We start from the raw sequence: 22,023 nt of genomic DNA, 5'->3' as shown, positions 1-22,023 counted from the left end.
TAGGGGCAAGGTAAGGGATAGATGAGGGTTGTGAGATGTGTACTAAAGGTCGTGGGTTGTTGTTGCTTCTTTGGGGGATTCTGAAAAGGGGTGTGGGTTGCTGTGATAGAAGAGTGATAAAGGGAATTGATTAATCCAGGAGGTGGTGTGTTGGTGAGAGCATTATCTCAGATATGGAGTTGGTGAAGGGGGTAATTGAAGACGCAAGCTTTTAGTGTGGGGAAGAAATTGTCAAATTGTTCTAAGTCTTTGTTGGCTGCTTGGATAAGAACACTTCCATTTTTGTAGGAGGTAATGTTTAGATTGGCTGTAAGGTTTTGTGAGGTTGCAGTTGTAATCTTGGTTCCATATGGGATATTTCTCTCATCTTGAATGCATAGTAGCTTAGAAAAGGCAGTTCGCCATTTGGCCATGTTTCTAGTGAAAAATAGAAGGTCATTAATTAGAACGCCTTTATTCAAGTTGAAGGAGGGGTAAAGGAACAGAGCATCAGGGTTTTTTCTTAGTAAGTTGTGTTTGAGGGATTTGGTAGCATTTCTGGAGAGATTGGAAGGGAATAGAATAGAGTAGGAGTTATTTCCTTCAAGTATCATAGATACTTCTGCCATGGTGAGGAGGTGGGTCTGTGTGCAGCTCTGCTCTGAGGTAGTTCAGGAGGCGAACTTCGGGAGGCAGGTATTGGGAGTGGAGGGTAGGTTAGTCCGGAATAGGAAGCGCACAGTGGGTGGTCTTAGAAGAGATTATCTGCAAGAGATTTCTTATGGGGTGCTAATAATGTTACAAAGGTAAGCCCGTAACATCAGTAGGATAGGTGTTATTTCAAACAAACTACCCCAATGTAGGCATAAGCAGTCGTAGCCCGTGTAATTTTGATTGTTCTGGGAGGAAAGACCAGTGTGCTCAACCTACAGTGGAGATGCCAGGGATATATTATTCAGAGGGAATTAGGGTAAATGCTTTGCATAATTGTCTGAGGTACAAGATTAGGTTAAGTGCCGTTACAAAATGGCTGCCTATTTGTAGGTGGTAGCAGAAGGTGTCTTCATAGTCTTTTTAGTTTTTGCTGTGCAGTCCTCTTTTTTTATGGACTAGACCATTTTGTATACTGGGTGGTTGGAAGAGGAATGGGCTGTGGGAAAATGGCCTTAGGGATCACCCTTTCCTTAATGTCCAGGGGGTCAGAGCGAAAGAGCCTTCAAGTGAAGCTTGGAGGTGTCAGTTGATAAGGGAGAGTCTCCAGGTGGCTCGAACGAAGAAGAAAGCAAAAAAAAGGCCCCTGCAGTCCCGGGTTTTGAGGGAGGAAGGCAGGCTAATCAGATCGAGTGAGCCTTCGACGTTAATAGCTCTGAGGCTCCGGAATTGAGGGATGGGGTGGGTGGAGCAAACGAGCAAAACAGAGAGCCTTCACCGAGAATCTGTGGCTCCGGTGCTGAGGAATGAGGGCGGGCGGCCAAGAAGACGGAGCCTTCACTTAAGGCTTTGTGGGACCGGTAAGGGGTACGCTGCCGCCAGGCTGCACATCCTCAGATGAAAAAGAAAATGGAGGCGGAACTCACCACTGCGTCGCATCTTCAATTCAGCAACCTCAGCAGGGGGGTCGAAAAACGAAGGTTGAGTCACCGTTGTGTAGAGATTGAACGTTTGTCAAGATCAAGGGTGAGGGTGCGGCTGTCATGCTGCTCTCGACCGTCCTCAAGACAGGAGATCAGACAGCAGTTCCTGCATGGAAGGAGATTAGTGACCGCGTTCCCACCTGGCAAAGGTAAGAAGGACCGAGATCTGGCTCCAGGCAAGGTGTACGGGTACCTTGAGTTGTTCGGTTGCAGCAGCAGTTGATCAGCAGGGTCCTTCGGTCCCGGTCTGCCTCACAGTGGCGGGGGGGGGATCACCACCGAAAGGATCTGAGGATGCACTTCGTCCTGGGGTAGGCACACCTCGGATGAGCTTTGTCACAGCGATGGAATCTGGGGGTAAGTGCTCCAGGAATGTTCAAGTGGTGGGGCTCGGTGAGAGGGCTTTTGGGACCCGGGGCTAACAGATTTTTACTCATCATAGTAATCTACAGCCTCGGGAGCTCCTTCTCGTCCGGCGGCCATCTTACCTATTAAATAAATACTAAATAAAACAAAGTAGTTTTAACCCCGCTTTGTTTTATTCACCCTACCCCTTTGAAAATGATTGTCTCATGCGTACAAAGGTAGGATCCTTTCTTTTCAGACAAAATAAGACACCCAAATACATACATGGAGTACCTTTTGTGACGTTTTCGTTTCAGGAGTAAACATACTTTGGGTTTTCAGAGAAAGTATATTTTAGAAAGGGTGAGCTTAAGTAAGACGGATCGGGAGGCCAGAGACATAGCTAGACCTTATGCCTTCCGTGGCAGTCCCTGTGTTTGCTGCTCCGCAACGTCCGCAGGTAAGATTACGCGGGGAAGGGATTGGGGTGCTGGCGATCCCTACGTTTGCTGCCCGTGACAGCCGCAGGTAAGAACGGGGGGGCAGCCCCCTAAACTCATGCCACCAGGGGCAGCCCCCCCCTGCTACGCCACTGTCGGAGACAGTCCAGGACAGAGTCCAATTAAGGATATCAAAGTATCAACATGAATAAAAGATTTGGTAGGAAGCGTGCAAACACTGCGATGCACCTGGTTAAGATTCAAATATGTACTTAACATATACAGTTCAAGACAAAAAGTAAAATGTGGAAACCAAGCATGCCAGCAGCACTAAACTTTAGTCTCCTAGTACTTGTGCAGCACCAGCCTGCGAATCTAGAACGTACACTGCCCATGCTGATGGAAGACGGAACTGTGTGTTTGTGTTATATCCCATGCTAGCAGAGATGGGTGTAATGAGAGAGGCATGACACTTGGTGAGCTGTGTCATGGCAAATGTGTTGCATCTGTTATGCATGTTAAGAATTTCAGAAGTGGGAGAGAAGTCACACTGTGCCTACACTCATGATCAAGGTATCATCACATGGTGGGTGTACTACTCCATGGTGTCAGTCAAATCTATAGATACACAATTGAATATTTGGCACGATATGGTTCACAACAAAAGGGGTCTAGGCCTTTGCAAGAGCGTCGACTTTTCGACCCGGCTTGGGCCTCAGGGGTAGTTTGTAAACCTCGGCCGTGCGGGTCTTCATCAGGACAGGGGCGGAGTGTTGGAGGACAACCTTGTTCAGAGGGGCTAAGTCACCCATATTGTGCCAAATATTCAATTATGTATCTGTATGAACCAGATAAATACTACCCTATGTATTATAAATAAGGCTAGGCCTATTAGGACGGTGATTTACAACCAGTCCAATTGTGATAAAACATGTAAAGTTCCTTTCTTTTTATTATTCCTATTTACTTTCCCTTCTCACCGATTCACACTGAATACTATTCTCCTACGCCCGTTCCCCCCTTGGAACAACCTTCTCTGTCTAAGAATATTATAAATGCAATTGATTTATCACCAGCTAAAAAGAAGAAGAATAAATTGCATGGTGAATCAGGTTTTGGTTTGTTGCATTTTGTCCAAATGACGTTTGAATAATGAACTAAGGATTGTGAGCTGTATAAATGAATTGTTTTCGTAGCTCATCTACTCATTGACTAATGGATTAATGTTTCATACCTTATCCAAATAAGGTCTAGGACCGCTGTATTCTGTATCACTAAACTCAAAACAGCACAGAAATCAGTCGCCACTCCAGCTGATACAGCATGAGAACGTATCCATCCAATTAAATGTGTTGTCAGACCAGCAGAATAGCCACCAATGCGGCTGCTTCTAAAAAACGGGAAGCGGTTTGAGTGGTGTGGAAGTGCAAAAAACATGCAAAATATAACTTTGTCACACGTTTACAAAATGAAGGAGTACAGCATTTGTGACCTTCGACTCGGTATGCCATTCTTCCGAGATTACTAACTGGAGCGCTGTTAAAAAGGGGTTGACGGTTATACGTTATATGTTGTAAGAGGTAAAACCAATAAAAAGATATTAAATTTTAAAAAAAATAGTGGCGCCCGAATTTACAGACAGAAAACATCTGCATCAAAAACTATTTAATAAGTTATGATAAATCACCATGTGGAGAGAAAAAGAGAGTTGTTAAAGAAAATGATGTTCATTTGCGTTGGGCTTTTTTCTGAGCAAAAATACAAAAGCAATAATTTACACTTAAATTCAGGGGAGTTCTGCTCATAAGAAAAATACAGCTTTTCGGTTTTTACCTTATCGCCATGTGAGCATTAAAGTGCCTTGTTGTACCTATTCCAATAGTTTGCCAAGTCATTTAGCTGGAGGCACACGATAAGCTATTTGGAAAGGTTGAAGTAGCCGCATATTTGCAGACAACCTAACCCTAGTAACTATCAGAATACCCACATGGAATAGGCTAAGAAAGCAGCCATACATCAATTGTGTGAATACCAAGATGCGTAAAAGGGAAAGAAATTAAGGTATTGTGTAGCATGCATAACATGCATAACTTTCATATATTCTATTCTATTCAACACTTGTATACCCGTAGGCATCCCAGCACTTCTAGTGCGAGGCGAATGTTCCGACATATCAGAAGGGGATATTCTGAAATAGAAAGTTTTTAAGTAGCTTAGGGAAGGAAAGTTCCTTCTTGGTTGATCTCAGAGAGATGGGGAAGGTGTTCCACAGCTTGGCCACATTGAAATGTAAGGACCGTCATCCCCATCTTGATCTAACAGAGGAAATTTTAGCATAGAGAGCACCACAGGAGCACAGGGTTTTACCCAGAAGTTAAGAGGAAATCAGGGGTCGAGAGATAAGAGGCCCCGTTTTCAAGAAAGTCCTGTGGGCAATGCAGAGTTATTTAAATGTAATGTGTTTCGCTACAGGCTGCCAAATGAAGGGATTTAGTGCTTTGGCAGGCGAAATGATGTTTAGGAACATTATAGAAAGTACGGGCGTCTGAATTCTGCACCACTTGCAGTTTTCTTAGCCTAATTTTGGGGACCCCTAAGTAGAAAGTATTTCAATAGTCCATGCAGGAAAGTATAAGGGCTTGAACCGCTAGCCTCTTGGAGAGGAAGGGGAGAAAACTGAGAATTTTCCTGACTATCCTGAGCATGCCAAAGCATGTTGTTGTAATTTTTGTTGCATATTTATTTATCTATTTATGCGATTTTTAAAGCGCTGCAATTATGCTTGGGAGTCCAGATTTAAGGCTGCATCCAGCCATACATCCAAGATGTTTATAGCTGTCTTGGGAGCAGGAGGAGGGCCAAGGCATTTTGGCCAGCCCAAATCCATTAAAGGGTTGGGGCTGTTGCCCAGAATCAGGAGCTCTGTTTTGTTTCCATTCAATTTCAGACCAGAGGAGGCAACCTTCTCTACCAAAGTGTTTGGTTTGTGGTTCTGAGTGAGGGAGAAGATCAGTTGTGTATCGTCTGTAAGAAACAATTGAGATCCCGAAAGACTGGACGATATCCACTAGTGACCTCGTGTACAAGTTAAACAGTGTACGGCTCAACGAGGAGCCCTGCTGAACACTGCAGCCGTACTGCCAATACAGGTTAATAAAGGTTCTATTATTTGGGTACATTTTCTATGTAATTCCAGGCTCACCCTCACCTTCACAGCACTAATACATTAGCTCTCCAACCATTTGTCCCTCTACAGCTACTATCCTTCTTGGTCAATCAATTTGACACCCCCTACGCCTCCTGTCACCGCCACTCTAGCTCGTCCAGCCACATTCTCCATTACTTTATTGACTATTTTCTAGTTACTCCTCTTCATTAATTACTTCTTCACTAATTACTTCTTGTTCACGGCTAGGAGTGAATTTTAGCTTCTCCCAGGTGCTGCCAGTTCTCGGGTGACTGGTCCCTCCAGACCCCCCCAGCATCTTCAAGCAACTGTCTTCAATTCTACCCTCCGCATCTGCTTCTGACATTGTCGATGGGGACTTGGTAGCAGCCACTTAACAGCCACTCCTGTGTTGATGCTCAGCAACATGAGCCTGCGCCTGGGTTCCGTCACTTTCATTCTGTAGGTGTGCCAGGTCTTCTGAGCCTGGTAGCTGAAAATTAATATCTGCAAGTAATCCCACTGCACCCTGTTCAGCCAAAGCACACGGAACACTGGACAATTCGTCGTTGGCATAGAGTGCAAAAAAGCACACCTCTTCCAAAACAAATCCACTTTAAAAAACACCGTTAACGAAATGTGTAAAACAAAATCCAATAACTAAACACAAATGTCCTTCAGTTATGATTGGACAGGTGAATTTCTCAACACAAGGTGGATCTGCTCGAAAACCACGAGGGATGCCACGCTGCTGAGAGAGGCTACGCGGGATGTTCCAGTAAAGCAAACAGCTTTATTGAAATGGAAGCTTGAAGAGACTGAAAATCGCGATCAAATAACATCTCAACACTGCAAAGAGACACAAACATGATGTAACCCAGAGGTATTTTAGAAAACGTCTTCACTCTCTTTCTTCCTCACTACTTTGCAGCGTACGTTAACAATTTGGTTCACAGCATGCACAATACAACATTGATACCTCCTTAAGTGTGTTGAGACCTTTTATGTGACAGTAAAGGTCAAAGATCGTGAACCTCTATATTGGAGCCCAATGCCATACCACTCCGAGCGCACCAGATCTCGTCTCAGATCAGATGACCCACAGTGCAGATCTACTGGATTTAAGTGAAAGATTGTATGCTAAACTTGTTTTCATTCCTTACATTTTTTATCTTAAAAAAATTACAAAGGTTTGCCACTAGGAGTTAGAGAGACATTTTCTCGCATTTTAATTAATTCGCAAATTAATTATTAGAATGTGCTGCTATGGAACTGTAAGTCTCTCTCGCATGGCCTAGCATATACCCTGCAGTCCTGCCAGTGTCACATATCAGGTGTGACACTAACGCATTTCAGTGTAGTGTTCCGCATCACCGCACTGAAATGCGTTGTCACGCATTTGAAGCCACTCTGAAACTGGGTGCTAGCGTGTGCCACCAGAGCCTCCTGTGACCTGTGCGGCGCCTGGCTGCATAATTTCCTGCCCTCGGCGCTGTTGTCACTGACACTCTGACTGTCGAATAACTATGACCCGGGGCAGGGCCTGCAATCAGCAGTGGTTGCCACTGTCTTGTGGCACCATGGGAGGGAATATCCGGATGTGAGGTACTCTGTCGCTCCGTTACGTCCTGGAATATAGGAGGAAGGAAGTGAGGTTTTTTGGTCAGACGCAGCGGGGGGCCACTTGAATCTGAGAGTTGCGTCCGCTGTGAGTACTCCTGGTGCGCATAAATTAAAGCGTTGGATCCGGCCGGCGGCGGTAGCCTGGCCAGCATCGACCACCAGTGAGATACACTCTCAGCAGCTCTGATGGCCACCGCTGCGCATAATGAACTCAGTGCTGCAGTTGTGCGGCCGCCGGACCGGGGACGCACTCGCAGATAGAGACAGGGACGCAATCAGTGAAAAGTAAGTACTTTGGCCCCACGCGGACCCCAGGCAGTCTGCGGCCACTACTTAATTTTAAGTGTAAACTGTACTTCAGTCTCGGCCGCGTGACCCTCGCTTTTTGTCACAGTTGAGAAGCGAGACTTGCTAGAATATATTGAACAAACTCCTTAAATTCAGGGCAAATGCACAGGTGGGCCTTTCTGCACCTGTCACGTGTCGAAATATCTGCACAGGGTAAGGACATACATTGGTAATCTTGAGGCTTGCGGCCTGGTGCTGCATCCACGCTCTGAGTCAGTGAGTCTGTCAGATGTCCTGGCTAGTACTATTATCATCATTTATTAACAGGCGAGGCAGCAGAGATCCAACGTGGGGCCTCTCACAATATCCGGTTTCAGTTTGGTTACATTAGGGTCCCACGTGAAGAGAGGCCCTAGACAGACTCCTTAGTGCCCTTCCATTTCTGGTTCTTTTTTTGCAGTTTTCATACCTTCTTAGAGTTTCTCGTTGCTCAAATGCATGTAATTTCTGATATGCTTGATTTTGCATGCTCGCGAGTGTCACTCATAGTCGTTGAATGTCACTCATAATTACTCTGAAATTATGAAAATGTCACACATGGCAATCTGAAACCTTGGCAGCTAGGACCCTGATCTGTCAACAGACCGAGAGACAGACAGACAGACATGATGCTGACTGCGGCAGGTACTTAAAGCAGCTGAAGTCTGCACTTGCAAGTGCACTCATTGTTCGCTTGAACAACTCACCTGCGAACTTAACTGGGATATTGATGACGTTTTTGAAGCAGGGTATAAAATTATAACATGTCAATGTACTGGTGTATCTGCTCTTGAAATAGACAGACGTACATACGCCTTTTTTGCCATTTGTGTAGCAGAACGCATATGTACAGTACTGTGTAAATGATAATATGCCACCTTTGAGAGAATACGTGGGAACATATAGCATTCTTGCACTAGTAAAAAAATGCTCAGGCGGTGTGACTTCCAATCAGTGAAGAAACACGCCAGTGCTTTATTTGTAAAGGAAAGAGCTGGTGCCCAAAGCCCTGCTCATAAGCCTGCGGTTGGCGCTATTAAATGTCAGCGAGCAGCATATCAAGGATATGCAGCCTTGAACCCAGCTCAGGCCCCTTTAGTGCACTGCATGCCCCTTTACTTTATCTCACTCTTGTAGATTTGTGCTTTCCCCCCTTTGTATGTTTTTTTGGCTCTCATGCTCTCGAGAAATGTCTGAAGAGAAAATAGAAGTGCCTGTCCCCGAAAATGAGCGCAGGTGGGCTCGACCGGCAACCATGTGCTCAAATTAAGCGCTGGAAACATCTCATGGAACTTTCTTCCATTACAGAGGGCTACCTTTTCTACACACCTGCCCCAAATAATATCTGATTAACCGCATCGCTGCGGCAGTTATTTTCGCGCTACGTGGCTTTTTTCTAAAAGCCGCGTTAGATGACGAGCTCAGCTCGTCATCCGCACACGCCTCCCCATGGCTGATGACGAGCTGAGCTCGTCATCAGCATCGAAGGGGTTAAAGTTCTTACTTGGTTTCAAAACATGGAATTTTTTCAAAGAGAACAAAATACAAAGGAAAATAACAGCAATTGCAAACCGATACCATAAGACCATCTTCTAAAATGGAGGTTAGTCTAGGGTGCTAAAGCTAGAACAGCAGATACGCTGTAAAGAAGCTCCATATTTGATCCGGGCTTCCTGCCAACAACTACCACACACTCTCTAAAGCCAGGTATTCTCTTTCTCTTAAGAGCATCATCAGCCATGATCAAGTCATCCAATAATGTTTCCCACGCCTTTCTGCACACAAATAAAATGTCCCTGACAGAGAACCTCCTGTCTTAAGTGGTTATTGTCTCAATCTTTATTTTTGTCAGGTATTCAGTACTAAGACCACAAAAGAGTACCAATCAGTTTACATGCATAACATAAAATAAAATGGAATGTGATAACATCAAAAATGAATATCCTAACAGGCGAAGTAGAAGCTCAATTCTACACAACTATAACTATAGCGTACCTCCTCCATCCATTCAGGTGATCTTTGGAAGCCTTATACACTACTTGGTTAACCTCCCAGCTTGTCACTCTAAGATCACTTGAGGTTACATATCTGAAAAAAAAGTCTAGATCCCTCATTGTATACTTCAAGAGTCCGCACACATTAAAAAAATGCCAAAAAAAGGGTGAAAAATGTCATTATAGGAAGTTGTCCAAAGACTATTGTGGTTGACAAACATACAATCACAAACAGCTTAAAAAACAAATCTCACAAGGTTTTTCACTTTTGATAAGACAGATGTATTTCTCAAAACAAGATGGAACTGTTCCAACACCTTTAGGAATTCCACACACTGCAATGTGAGGCAATGCAGGATGTTCCATTAAAATCAACAGCTCAACCAAGTAGGAGCTCCTATTCTCACTAAAAAAACAGATTCAGGAGAATAACTTTACAGGAAGCATTCCACATAACAATAAACATCTCTAATATCCAATGGGCCAAATGCTTGATGCTCTGTTTACTTCACAATCTTTCATTAAAATCACAATCAACATATACACCAAGGGAACACTTGTGTTCCAAGACAATAAATAAGTCAGGTTTTGAAGGTTTGCACAGTAAACTCAAGCCAATGAAAGTCAGCAGATCCTCCTGAACACAACATTTAACCATCACTACCAAATCACAGATCAACAGAGGATCTCACCAGGCCAACACCTCTGCCAAAAGAATCCTCCAGTATATGCCCGTACTCAACATTTGGCTAGCTCTCCACCATGGCTTTACCAGCTGAAATGCTCCTACAATAATTAAGCCTTAGTTGTGAAAGTGTAATTGTTAAACATCCAATCGGTACCTACACACCCACCATGAACCACTCAGCTAAATGGCAAAGCTCCTCCAAACACACAACATGATAATCAAGTAGGCAACTTGATTAGGCCATCAACAGAACCTCTATCACCAAAGAATACTATACAGTCTACCAGCATGATTAAGCTACCAGATACATACTAGAAGGGGTTCATTCGAATTCAGTCCTGGAACATTTCACTGGTATCACAAATTAGTGATTGTTACCCATCACCTCTTCAGTGATAATGGTGTTCACAGAAATATAAATTGATGATGGCTTTGCCACTATGTTCATCAACTTAATTCCTCCAAGTTTCAAATTGATCTTTAAAAATAGAGAGAACAAAAATTGCTAGGGGTTCAACACATACAGCGGGACAAATGCTGAATCATTTTTTTCTACCTATAACTTATCACATGAGAGCATGTTCATTGAATCAAAGATATGGCCAGGCTAGTCACTGATTAACCACAACACAGTGAACCTAAGGTTATCAACATGATCCGGTGAATCAACCCACACAAATATCAATTCCCACCCAACCTCTGAAAGATCTAAATAAGGCAGAATTCTGTGAACACTAAGCAGCAATAGAAATAACAAATTGCAACAACATGGATTCAAAAGTACAGACTGCAAAGATCGCCTTCTTTTAGTCCCTCAAAAATGTGCAACCCCAAAGATGTCATCAAGCTTCTAACAATTGTTTAACCTAGAACTTCTTATGCTAAAAAGATAACCAGGAGCAGTCAAACGTCAATGGTGAAAATCCCAGTCTTAGGCTCATTAATCCAGTTACAAGACGAGACTACCAAAAAGCCATACCGAGAAAGAAAAATACCTGTTCTGCATAATCAAAGGTATTTTAGCATTTACCAGAACTGGACCAACCTGAAGCCATACCAAACAATCCTTGCTCAACACCACAGACTGGTTACATTTGTTTGTTACCAAAAATAACAAATTAAGGATCCATATCTTAAACCACCTTCAATCTTCTCATTACCCAACCCTTAAACCCACTTCATTACACACATTCTGACAAGGCACATGCACTAAATAGGTACGTGGATTTTTGTCTCACAAGTTGCAAGAATCAAGGCTTGCATTATAATTGCCTATTTTATCACTCTGATGAAATCCTCGTTTTCAAAATCCTCAAAACTGAGCAAACTAAAACAGGCAATACTTTCTCCACCACTTAAGAAACTCACTGCAAACCCCCAAGTAATGGTCAACCATCTCCCGATTTCTAGTTTGCCTTAACCTAGCAAAATCCTGAAAAGAGTAGTAACAAATCAACTAAAATGCCGTATTAAGAAACACGTATTCTATAACCAGGCTTACAAATATCAAAAGAAACTCAAACGTCCTTAGGACATTCAGGACATCTGACAGCAGGCTGCTTTTATTCTCTTGGACTCCTGCTGCTTATGACCTGGATGACCATGACATTCTGCTGCACAGCCAGAAAAGGTGTTCATCATTGAAGACAATCTAGAAGACATCAGTTAATTCCTTCATGATCATATTTAAGATTGCATGGGTGCTTCTGAATCCACATCCAGCATTTCTCTATGTGGAGTACCTTAAGGCTCTGCTCTATCCGATCTCTTTTCTTTAAAAAAACGAATCCATGCAGCGTCTGTCTCAGCTTCTAGACTTGTACAAGATCCAATTCCAGGCATAAGCTTTAACCCAAGTATACATCAGCCAGAAGAGAAGAATAATTAAGAGGGATACAATAGCCCCACTAACTCCCTAGACCATATAAATAATGAATGAGAGTTTGGCGGATCAAAAATGGAAAACATGATCTTAAGAGATCATTGATGCCACATGTTTGCTATGCCAATCAGTGTCCAGTTTGTGACATGCACCTCTCCCTCACTATGCAAAAAATAAAGGAACCTTGGGATCATCTCTAATGCAAACCTGAATGTTGTGGTTAAGGAGGTCAATATACAACTATCTTTACTCTGTAAAATCCCCTCTGCTGCAATCCTGCCCCATAATCAATTTTACAAGACTTGTGTTGAGAAAGCTACACTGCTGTAATAAAATATAATCAAGCCTATCCAATCAACTAACGTACAGAATATAGAGACTACAAATCAAGGCATCGACCTGCACAAATCTAACTATATCAAACCATCCCTGAAAACATTATTTATGCTACAGCTTACTGCTAGGAATACATTCAAGCCATTCTGCGTTTGTTACAAGAGGCCTCGTGGAGAATGCCGAATGTTTTCAATTTATTTCTAGCAGCACCTGGTGATGCTAAGCAAACATTGCTTGGGTGGATTTATTTTTAAAGTTGGAACCACACAACACCCACTGAAGGAATATTTGCTTAGCATCATTTATACTGATCCAACATCCCACCTTCAACCATCAGAATCAGGATTGACATTTCCTTGGGGAATTGGGTCCAAAACTAACCTCCACATGAGAAAACTATTAAAAGCCAGTCTTCTTAGGAAAACTTTCCCTCCAAGGCCGCTTTAAGTGGTTGCTCCTTTACTGCTGTATGCGCTGATGCTTAAACGTCATCGTAAAATGACAAGGTGGCACTTTACGAATCACCTAACTAAATAAATTGAACATTCATGACTGACTCCAATGTGATATAACACCCACCCAGGCCTGTAAGTTTATCAAACTAGTCCTCTCGGAACACTGAATTACATAAAGCATTACACTAGAAGCACTAGCCAAAAAGTTGATGTACCAGTTGACAAAAGGGGTGAGACTTACCTCTATAGGCTCAGACGGTATCTTAAGCTTGGGCAGCTTTGGCTTGGCACTTGCTTTCAAATTAGTAATGTTTCCGTAAGATTGTTCATGATAGTCATCAGTGAGTGGTTTCAGTTCTGGAGATTTGTTGGGCGCCTGGTCTGGGCCATCCATTGGTCTAACGTATGCTGTGGGTTTTTGTTGAACAGCATTTGTTTTAGAAGGTAGGGGTGCAGGAAAGTTTTGGGAGGAAGGCTGGGTGGACATTGCTACATTAGCAGTAGACCCAGCATTGTCCCTTCCTTCAATGTCGTTTGACTCCATAGCGGGAGGAGTTTTTGTTGAATGAGAGTAGACATTCCCACGACTTTTACTGTTCTGGATCCGGGAACGTACGTGCTGGCTGGAATGTATAGGGGATAGCGGCTCAATAGGGGAAGATAGAGAGGAAAGCAATGGAGACAGTTTGGAAGGGGAATACGATTCCTCTTCGCTACAACTATTGCCATCTACATGACGGTCGTTTTTTCTGTAGTTGTGGCTGCTTCGGTCATCTTGTTCACAGTGACTTTGTACTTGGCTCCGATTCTGGCTCCGCGACTGGTTGTAATTTTTGTTATACAAACCAGAGGCATGTTCTTTCCCAGGATGAGCTTTTCGGTGTTGTCCAGATCCATTTCCTGAAGTGGGAACACAGGTGGGAGGTCCCATGGGCTGGTGGAATGGGAGCCGTGACATGCTGTCACGCTTTTCAGAAAGGACCGTTCGGTCAGACTTTGGCAAAAGGGTCAGTGGAGCAGTGCTTTTGGGTATTCCAAAGAGACTCTGATGGGCTTTGGTGCTGATGAGCTCTTTCACCTCTTCGTAGTTACCCAACATGCTCTGAATTCGACTTGACAATTCGTCACCTTTTTTTGTCTGAAAGGAAACAAAAAAATGTATTAATTGTAGCTTTTTTATATACCTCTACACTTCATCTACGGCACAATGGATCTAGCTATATAATATGAGATGACTGCACTGCACCACACACACTCAGCTTTTGTTAGCGAGTTAAATGGTGAAGGCAGCTAGTCGTGGTTGTGCATATTTTGACGGGAGGGGGGAGGCCAGGGATGTCATAATTTAAACTGGTCTAAGTAGGGAAATAATTCCAAGATGATATAATGTCACTATTTATTACAATATTTTGGTCCACCACATAAAAAGTGTGGATTCGTTTAGCAGGTGCCACATCCACAGATAAAATTGTTTAAACAGGTTGAAAGAACATGGAAAACAAATAGGTCTTCCAGATGTTTTACAGTATACATATTTGAACATAATGTATATTAAAACGTCAATAATTATTATCACCAGTTTTTCCTGTTAGAGTGCACCTGCCTCTGGGAGGTACGTGGCAGCCTGGCAACCTAACATTTAAAGATACATTTTGAGCATTTCCCCTTGGGTCTTTGGCCAGTTCCTGGGAGAATAAACCTACACATCCTCCAGGCAGCATGAAATGAATCGCTTAGAAGCAGCAGAGGGAGCAACATGGTGTGTTTTTGAAGAGTAGGGCTGTAATGGAAACGATTACAAGACAATACCCATCACCAAGGAAGTACCAAACCAGAGCAGCTAACCATCATAGCAATACGGTAACACCACACCACGCACAAGGCTGCACACACATTTATTTACAGAAACAAGAGAAATAAAAACAAACCAGTGGGCAACGTGAGAATCCGCAGTACAGAGTGAACTGACTACTGACCATCCCCATGGGGTAACCACCGTGGTGGCATAATTACTGATTACAGGAACCCATATACGACTGGTATGTCGTCTAGAGTGACCAGATTTAGATGAGAAAGGTTTATTATAGTGAAAGGAACAGGAAGTAGCAACAATAAACTTTCCCTTTGAAGGTCAAGCACAGGCATTCACTGACCTCTGGCCTAAAAGCCATGAACGAAATACCCAGCAACCAAGCTTGGACAAAGCTGTCTTTTTACCACATACACTATAAAGGGTATGGCACATTCAAAACAGTCTACCGCCGAATAAGAAAACCCCACATTGGAAAGTCAGCTATTCTCCATCCATGGGCAATGGCACTGGACCACGTCCACTTCGTTAACGACCATCTCCAGACTGTAAAGGGCACTCATCTACGAAAGTGCTACTAGACAACATAAATAGGGATACGCTCCATACTAATGCTTCTAGCTAGACAGAAATAATAAAATACCAAGCTAACAGAAAAAAAATTAACGGGAAATTCGAAAGCCTGGTACAAACAGGGAGGCAAACACAGGGGGAGCAGATCCAGAGAATATAGCATTCATCACATACCCGTCAAAGCTGAATAAAGAAAAGCAGGTGTCTCGTGCGATAGGAAATATGAAATGAAATTGAACCATGCCTGAAATAAACAGCTCAGAATAAAGATGATGTGCAATAAAAATATAGCCCTCATGCTTCAGTCGTGCCCAACATTTTCCATTTACTAGAGGTATAGGTTATCAAATCACAGAACAGCATTCTCGCTGTTGTATTAAACAAATACAAAGCACGCCTTCCAAAGGCAATGGTCAGAATTATCCACAGACGCGGGAAAATATCCAAAGAGAACAATTTAAGACAGTACATGAACCTCGGGGAAAGCTTGAAGACATTATTATTTACTGGTAGAGCGCAAAGAGGGGATGGGAAATCCGCCTAGAATCAAATACACAAGCTGCGGGTCAGGTAAATGCACTCACGATAAACCTGCTAATCTTAGTTAGTGGGTACCACGAGCTTAGGCCCTTTGTCACACGCCTCTTAATCCTACATCTCATCAGCCTGCCTGCATCTCATAGCTCCCCATTTTTAGGAAGCAGAGCAAGGGGCATACACGTACATGATCCACTCCTCTACTATCTGCCAAATAAGCTGAGCAGCCAAATTGCTGTTTTAAATCATATCCGCAAGCTCAGGACGTGATATCAACTTGATGAATGTAGACTATTTAAAATTGTCATTACTGCATTGCCACCAAGCAGTGTGATTCTGATAAGCTCCAAACTTTCACCTAGACTCATTATTCACGCCCACCTAGTCCTTGGCCCTCCTTGCCTCTCGTACCTCGCCATTTCCAGCTGCTCAGCCTTCTCTCCAATTCACGTCACTTGCCTAGTTAATTGGTCCTCTCATGGCATCCAGCCCAGGCACTAAGGAGAAGGCTGGAGAGTATCAGGGTATTTGTGGTGCATTCCCTGAAAAAAGCCTAGAAAGGCCTTTCGGTCAGACTCAGGGCTTCTCTTCCCTTTCCCTCTCTTCACTAACTCCATGTTCCCCTTAGATTCCTGACAAGTTACCACACCTCACAAAGGGCCTGGTCCCATTTTGGCAGGAAGGCAGCCTTCATGGGAAACACCTCCACATGAGTGAACTTATAGACTTTAAAATAGTTTTTGACTCTCTTTGGGTGCACCCCATTAACATTAATTGACTAGGTGCGCTTGGGGAGCAGGTTACACTGATGATGTTCCAGGGCAAACCTCACTCAACTGTACCAGACTTGGTGGCTTCCAAAGCCGGATCTTGCAGTCAGCTGTTCTCCTCTTCGGTTGAACAAACCCAATGAAAATAGTAATTGGTGGCTGAGAAGGAGTGACTAAGTAGAATCTAGGGTCACTGGGATCCATGAGACAGAAAGACACACATGGTTATTGGAAAGCTGCACTTTATAGTAGGTTGAATCCTTGTGTGTCCTGGGTAAACTTTATAGGATCTTTTGTATCTTGTTGGTTTGGGTTAAAGTAACAGTCTTGTTGCCAATGGGTGGGCCGTGTAGACCAGTATTATTCTCTTGGGGAAATGAGGAGCACTTTCTTTGTTGAGTTAAACATCTGCTGTAGGTGGATGGGCACCACAGACTATTTCCTCACTTGGTCATTGCAGCAGAGTGTGACTCCACTTGTGGGTGATACCCTAGATGCATTCCCTTCCTGGGTACACATCTCATTACAACAAACTACAAACTCACCCTCTATCAAGAAAGCACCAACACTGGGATCATTTTCTACACAGTTGCCAGAAGGTGGCAAGTATGGTAAGCACGTTTGCCACCACACAACAGGAGTAAACCGCACACAACACCAAAATACCCAGACCACTGTGTGAACAACACATACTCTAATAATTATGCACAGCTAACAGAGCAGGCGTATAACCACCAATAAGCACGTTAGGACCACACTCAGAAGTAGAAAGTGCAATACAAATTCTGAAATGCAGCACAATTTATGGAAAACCTAATGTCAATTCAGACTGGAAACTCTGCTGTTCTTTTGCAGCTAGAATATCTCCATACCAATGTTCATTATTCACTATTACATTCCAGGTGGATGAAAGAAATTGACACAGATGACTTAGTAATGGTGACAACCCCTTCCTAGTATGTATAAGAGGGAGGGAGGAGTATTTTTAATGTGAAGTAACCTGTGTATCAAACACACAAAAGATGCTTCAGTGGTCAAACATTAAGAACACTGCTCTGCTTAAGTACATCGACAGGAACAAACAGTGGTTCATGAAAGGGTAGATCAAAGGATTTTTGGGTGGAGAATAGCTTTAATTTCAGAAGAACCAAATGTCTCAGGTTGGCCCTTATACCGTTTGGAAGCTCTTCCTAAGGTATTTTCTTCAATGGATACCAATGCTACTGAACCCAAAGTATTTTTCCAAAGTTTTCCAAACAGCATTATGAAACTAAAAACTCATCATACCTTGTAGGGTTCTGCAAATAGTGGGGCATTTTCAAGAAAACGCTCTCTCTCTTGATGAGCTTCCTGGTTCCTTCTTTCTTTTTCTCGTATGCGAAGCAAATTTCTATCTTCATTGTACAAGCTTGCAAAGGGAAATAAAAAATAAAATAAGTTAGCATTTTCAAACGAAGGACTTAAAAAAACGTTTTGCATAAAGTACAAAAGGTCAACAACTTGAATAGTCACAATAATATCTATATGCAGTCAACGGTATAAGGTGAAGACATTTTCCTGCCAGCGTTCTAAATGCCTAGCTTGCCTCGTGAAGCTAGTCTAGATCTGAATTCAGGTAACCTAGCAAAGAATTTTAAAAACAAAGCATCATGAAAACATTATGACGGGGCTAGGCGTGTACAAAACATCGGCACACCTGGAGTAGGACTGTCTGGCTGAGTCCCAGATCGCCAGATTTAAAGCTGTGTGATTATGCACTACCCATCATAACTGACAATTGCCACCACCCTCCACAGGCCGTGCTCTTCAGATACAATGGGGGTACTAAGTACTGTACGGACGTTTTTACAATTATTAAATGGACCGTACTTCTCATAATATGCAGCCACAGCAATTTAAATTACGAAGATTAAAACAATGCTGCTGATCTCAAAACATGGACTTGCCTACTGGATCAATACGCCGTTACTACATTTTACTGCAAGAAGTGCTTCACATGTTTTGTGAGATGTTTGCCTGATGCTTACACAGCATCCTGCTTCTACCACGAGTGATACAGTCACTAAGTTCACCAGAGGATGAAAGGCTGAGGCATTACAATTTCTTGCTCTGCCCTCTAGAAGAAAATGTGTTTTTGTAACCCATATACGTATCCCCCCATACATTTGTTTTCATTGCTCCACCAGCCCCCTGGCATGACATCCGGAGTGCTTGCAGCTGTGCAGATCATCCACCTAACCTCCAACTTTTCACAATCATGCCTTCAATGTCTCAGTTTGCATCACTTACACACTGATGTTTGTAAGTGTAACAAACATATCACATTAAACCCTTACTAAAAAGTAGATATGCCCACTATCCTGCAGTGTACTGGGAAAATATAGGGCTGTTGTGTACCAAAGCTAGTTTCCCCCCTATATTCTAATCCCCTCCATTAGCCATTGGTGGTTAGTTTTGGTGAGTGTCTGTCACCTGTACACCCTTTTTAATCATATGAGATGACTAGCATGTAAAACTAGGTTCTGTGCCAAAGGAATGCAAGAAAAAAAGACACAATCATTACCATTCTTATTTTCACCAGTCACTAACTTTCCTAGCTTTATTTCTTAACAGGGACAAATGGACACATAATTTGTTCACAACAGTGGTCTGGTTAAGTGAGAAAATGTTTCAATGCTCAAACTCTAAAGATGCAAAACCAATGACAACCACTACACCGCAACTCCTCCCAAAACTGAGCCTTGAAAACGGTTTCTCAAAGCTACAAAACCGCTTCCTGTATGCCAACACTATCATCTGTGGACTCCTCTTGGCAGCAGCACAGCCCTCCTTTAACAACTGATCTACCAAGGCCCGCTTTCTCATGAACCCTGCATCATGATGTCCACAGAGGGTAAACTGCTGAGGTCGGTGCACACAAGAACTTTGAGCTAGGAAGTGGTTGTGAGACACCGACCTGATGCTCGATTATTACATCCTAGTCCTAATGAGGATGAAGTAGAGTAGTAAAGGCAACTCTATCACACACTTAAACAAAATAAGTGTCTGGGCTCATGACCAGGGATTCATGTATTATGTAATCACTGACCACATCACAGATAAGTTTTTATATTAGGAGACGACACCGCAACCAAGATAAGTAGTAGCATACTTCATAACAGGTGCCCTATTGTCAACCAAGTATGCAGATAACAATTGAATGGGCTAAACCACTTTCTGGATAAGTGCTGGTATCCAGTTTTTCTAAAAATGATTATGGGTATACCATTAGGATATCTCTTTTTCTTTCAGTGGTGCCCATGTCCTGGTTAAAGGTTAGTAAAACCTGGATTTATTATTAAAGCCAATGTTTCGTTCATCAGTAAAAAAATTAATTCTGCTTACATGTTTCAGACGATTTTTAAAACACTAATTGGGCCTCCGGCTTTCTTCAAGGCATACAAATTCCCTGCCTAAATTCAATTCTGTGGCATGCACTTTATAGTAGAGGCATTACACTATTTTGCCTGGCTGCTGTTTTGAAATATTTCATCACCTGCGCTGTCAAATAAAACTTACACAATGACTGATTGGAATTAAATTGATACTAGTTTAAGTTTAAAAACATTGAGGCACACCCATTAGTGATCACAGCAGGAATGCACGCTATGGTGGGTCCCAGTTATGTAGTGTCTACAGCACACCATTTTCAATGTTCGAACTATATATATATATATATATATATATACACACACACACACACACACACACACACACACGCATCCACTTAACTTATAGATGTATACACACATATATTGAGATGGAAAACTAGTGTGAATTCCATGTCGGTGACCTAACTTACCCTAACTGCACCCATCCAATTAGTAACAAAACCCAGTATGCTCAAGTGAATGCGGTTATCGAGCCAGATTCAGAAGCTAAAATCATGCTATTATTTGCATGCCCTGTATATTTGGTATGGTGGTTGGCCAAAGATATATTTTGCGTGGACTCTCAAGAAATTAATGCTATTTTGGTATTTAGGTCATACACGCATTACAATTTCACCCTTTTAAGTGCTGACCACAGAGCAGTGCCTCCTCCCACTGCCAATGAACTAGGAACAAAAACGCAATTAGGGTAAGTTAGGTCTCCTTGGGATTCACACTATTTTCTGTCTCTCTCTATATACATGTATGTATGCATCTATAAGTAACCAATAAAAGGAAAAGTACTTTATTCTGGAAGCCCAGCATACTGTTCAGTCAAATATAGGAGGTAATGGTGCAAAATACCAACATCCTGTGTTTTCAACTAAACTAGCAAACTAGATGAAGACAGAAAACATGATTCAACAAGACCAGTACCGAACTTACTATGCATTCCTTCTCCCTTACTACTTATCACAGGCTAGCGAGCGCATGTAAACTGGACTGTAAAAGGGTTACTAACGTAAATGCTTTAATTTCAGATTATCCCATATTTATTTGCACCATCTCAGATGACTTCTGCCTTATCTCATTATCAGTTAGAAGATTACAGATTACAGAGAACTTCACTGTGTTTACTAATAATTCCCTTTACTAAATTAATAGCCTCAGAGTCGGTCTCAGAAGAAATTTGTAGTCAATTGTATGTGTTCTACTTTTTAGTTTAATCATTCCTGCTTTAAAAGCCCACAATGATCAATTTTTTGCTTCCGGTGGTTTTGTATGTAATGCAAGAACAAGCAAACTCGGATTTAAGAGTTGTGGGATGCAATAAGTGTACAGATCATTCTGATAACATAATCCCCCTTGTATTAATAAATAATTTAAAAAAATTACCTCGCCGTTTTGAAATGCTCCATCAATTGGTTTATTCAGCCAATGAGAACACCATATGTTTAATGTAACACAGCAATGGACTGTACCTTAAAGCGTAGGACATACTCAACATAATGGGGCAAAAAGTTAAGCCTGCCGCCCCCACCCAACCAGTCTTGTGCTTCGCCCCTGTTAATATAGTTCACCCACTCCTATATAGCACCAGCTCCTTAACTATGCTTTCCCATCCTTTCCCAGATTTGATGATAAACGGATTTCCTAAATTCACTAGGCTTTTTATTAACCCCTTCGATGCTGATGACGAGCTCAGCTCGTCATCACCCACGGGGGTCGTGTGCTGATGACGAGCTGAGCTCGTCATGGTGCCACTAAAATGGCATTTTCCAGCACACAGCGGGAAAATGCCTAGCATCCAAGTGGTTAAGGAAGCCGTTTTAAGGGTAACTGTTTCTGCATAGTCTCAATTTGTAAATGGATCAACCTGTGGCTCAGGACCATTTGACCTGGGTGCAAACAGTGGATGATAATCTTCCACTGAGTAGAAATGGTAGAAGGAAATGGTTGCCACTTAAGCAGCTTCTTAACTCTAGTCATAATGAATCATAGGTAGCTGTGTATCGGAAAAAGCATATGATTCAACCATTACATTTGCAATGTGG

At 42.6% G+C, this 22,023-nt stretch overlaps 1 protein-coding gene across 2 annotated transcripts in view; it reads right to left on the bottom strand.

Moving 5' to 3' along the window:
* AFF1 (ALF transcription elongation factor 1) overlaps nt 1-22,023 on the bottom strand; it is a 445,670-nt gene that overhangs the window by 303,820 nt on the left and 119,827 nt on the right. For both annotated transcript variants that reach the window (XM_086961892.1, XM_086961893.1), the window contains exons 2-3: nt 17,847-17,967; nt 13,111-14,007 (exon numbers count right to left, since the gene is read on the bottom strand). In XM_086961892.1, coding sequence (XP_086818018.1) covers nt 13,111-14,007; nt 17,847-17,967 — 1,018 coding nt within the window. The remainder of the gene's footprint in view (nt 1-13,110; nt 14,008-17,846; nt 17,968-22,023) is intronic.

This window comes from Lissotriton vulgaris, chromosome 3_1, assembly GCF_964263255.1.
Source record: "Lissotriton vulgaris chromosome 3_1, aLisVul1.2, whole genome shotgun sequence".
Lineage (NCBI taxonomy): Eukaryota > Metazoa > Chordata > Amphibia > Caudata > Salamandridae > Lissotriton > Lissotriton vulgaris.
The sequence above is the reverse complement of the archived record's forward strand: the minus strand, read 5'-3'. Positions and strand labels throughout refer to the sequence as shown.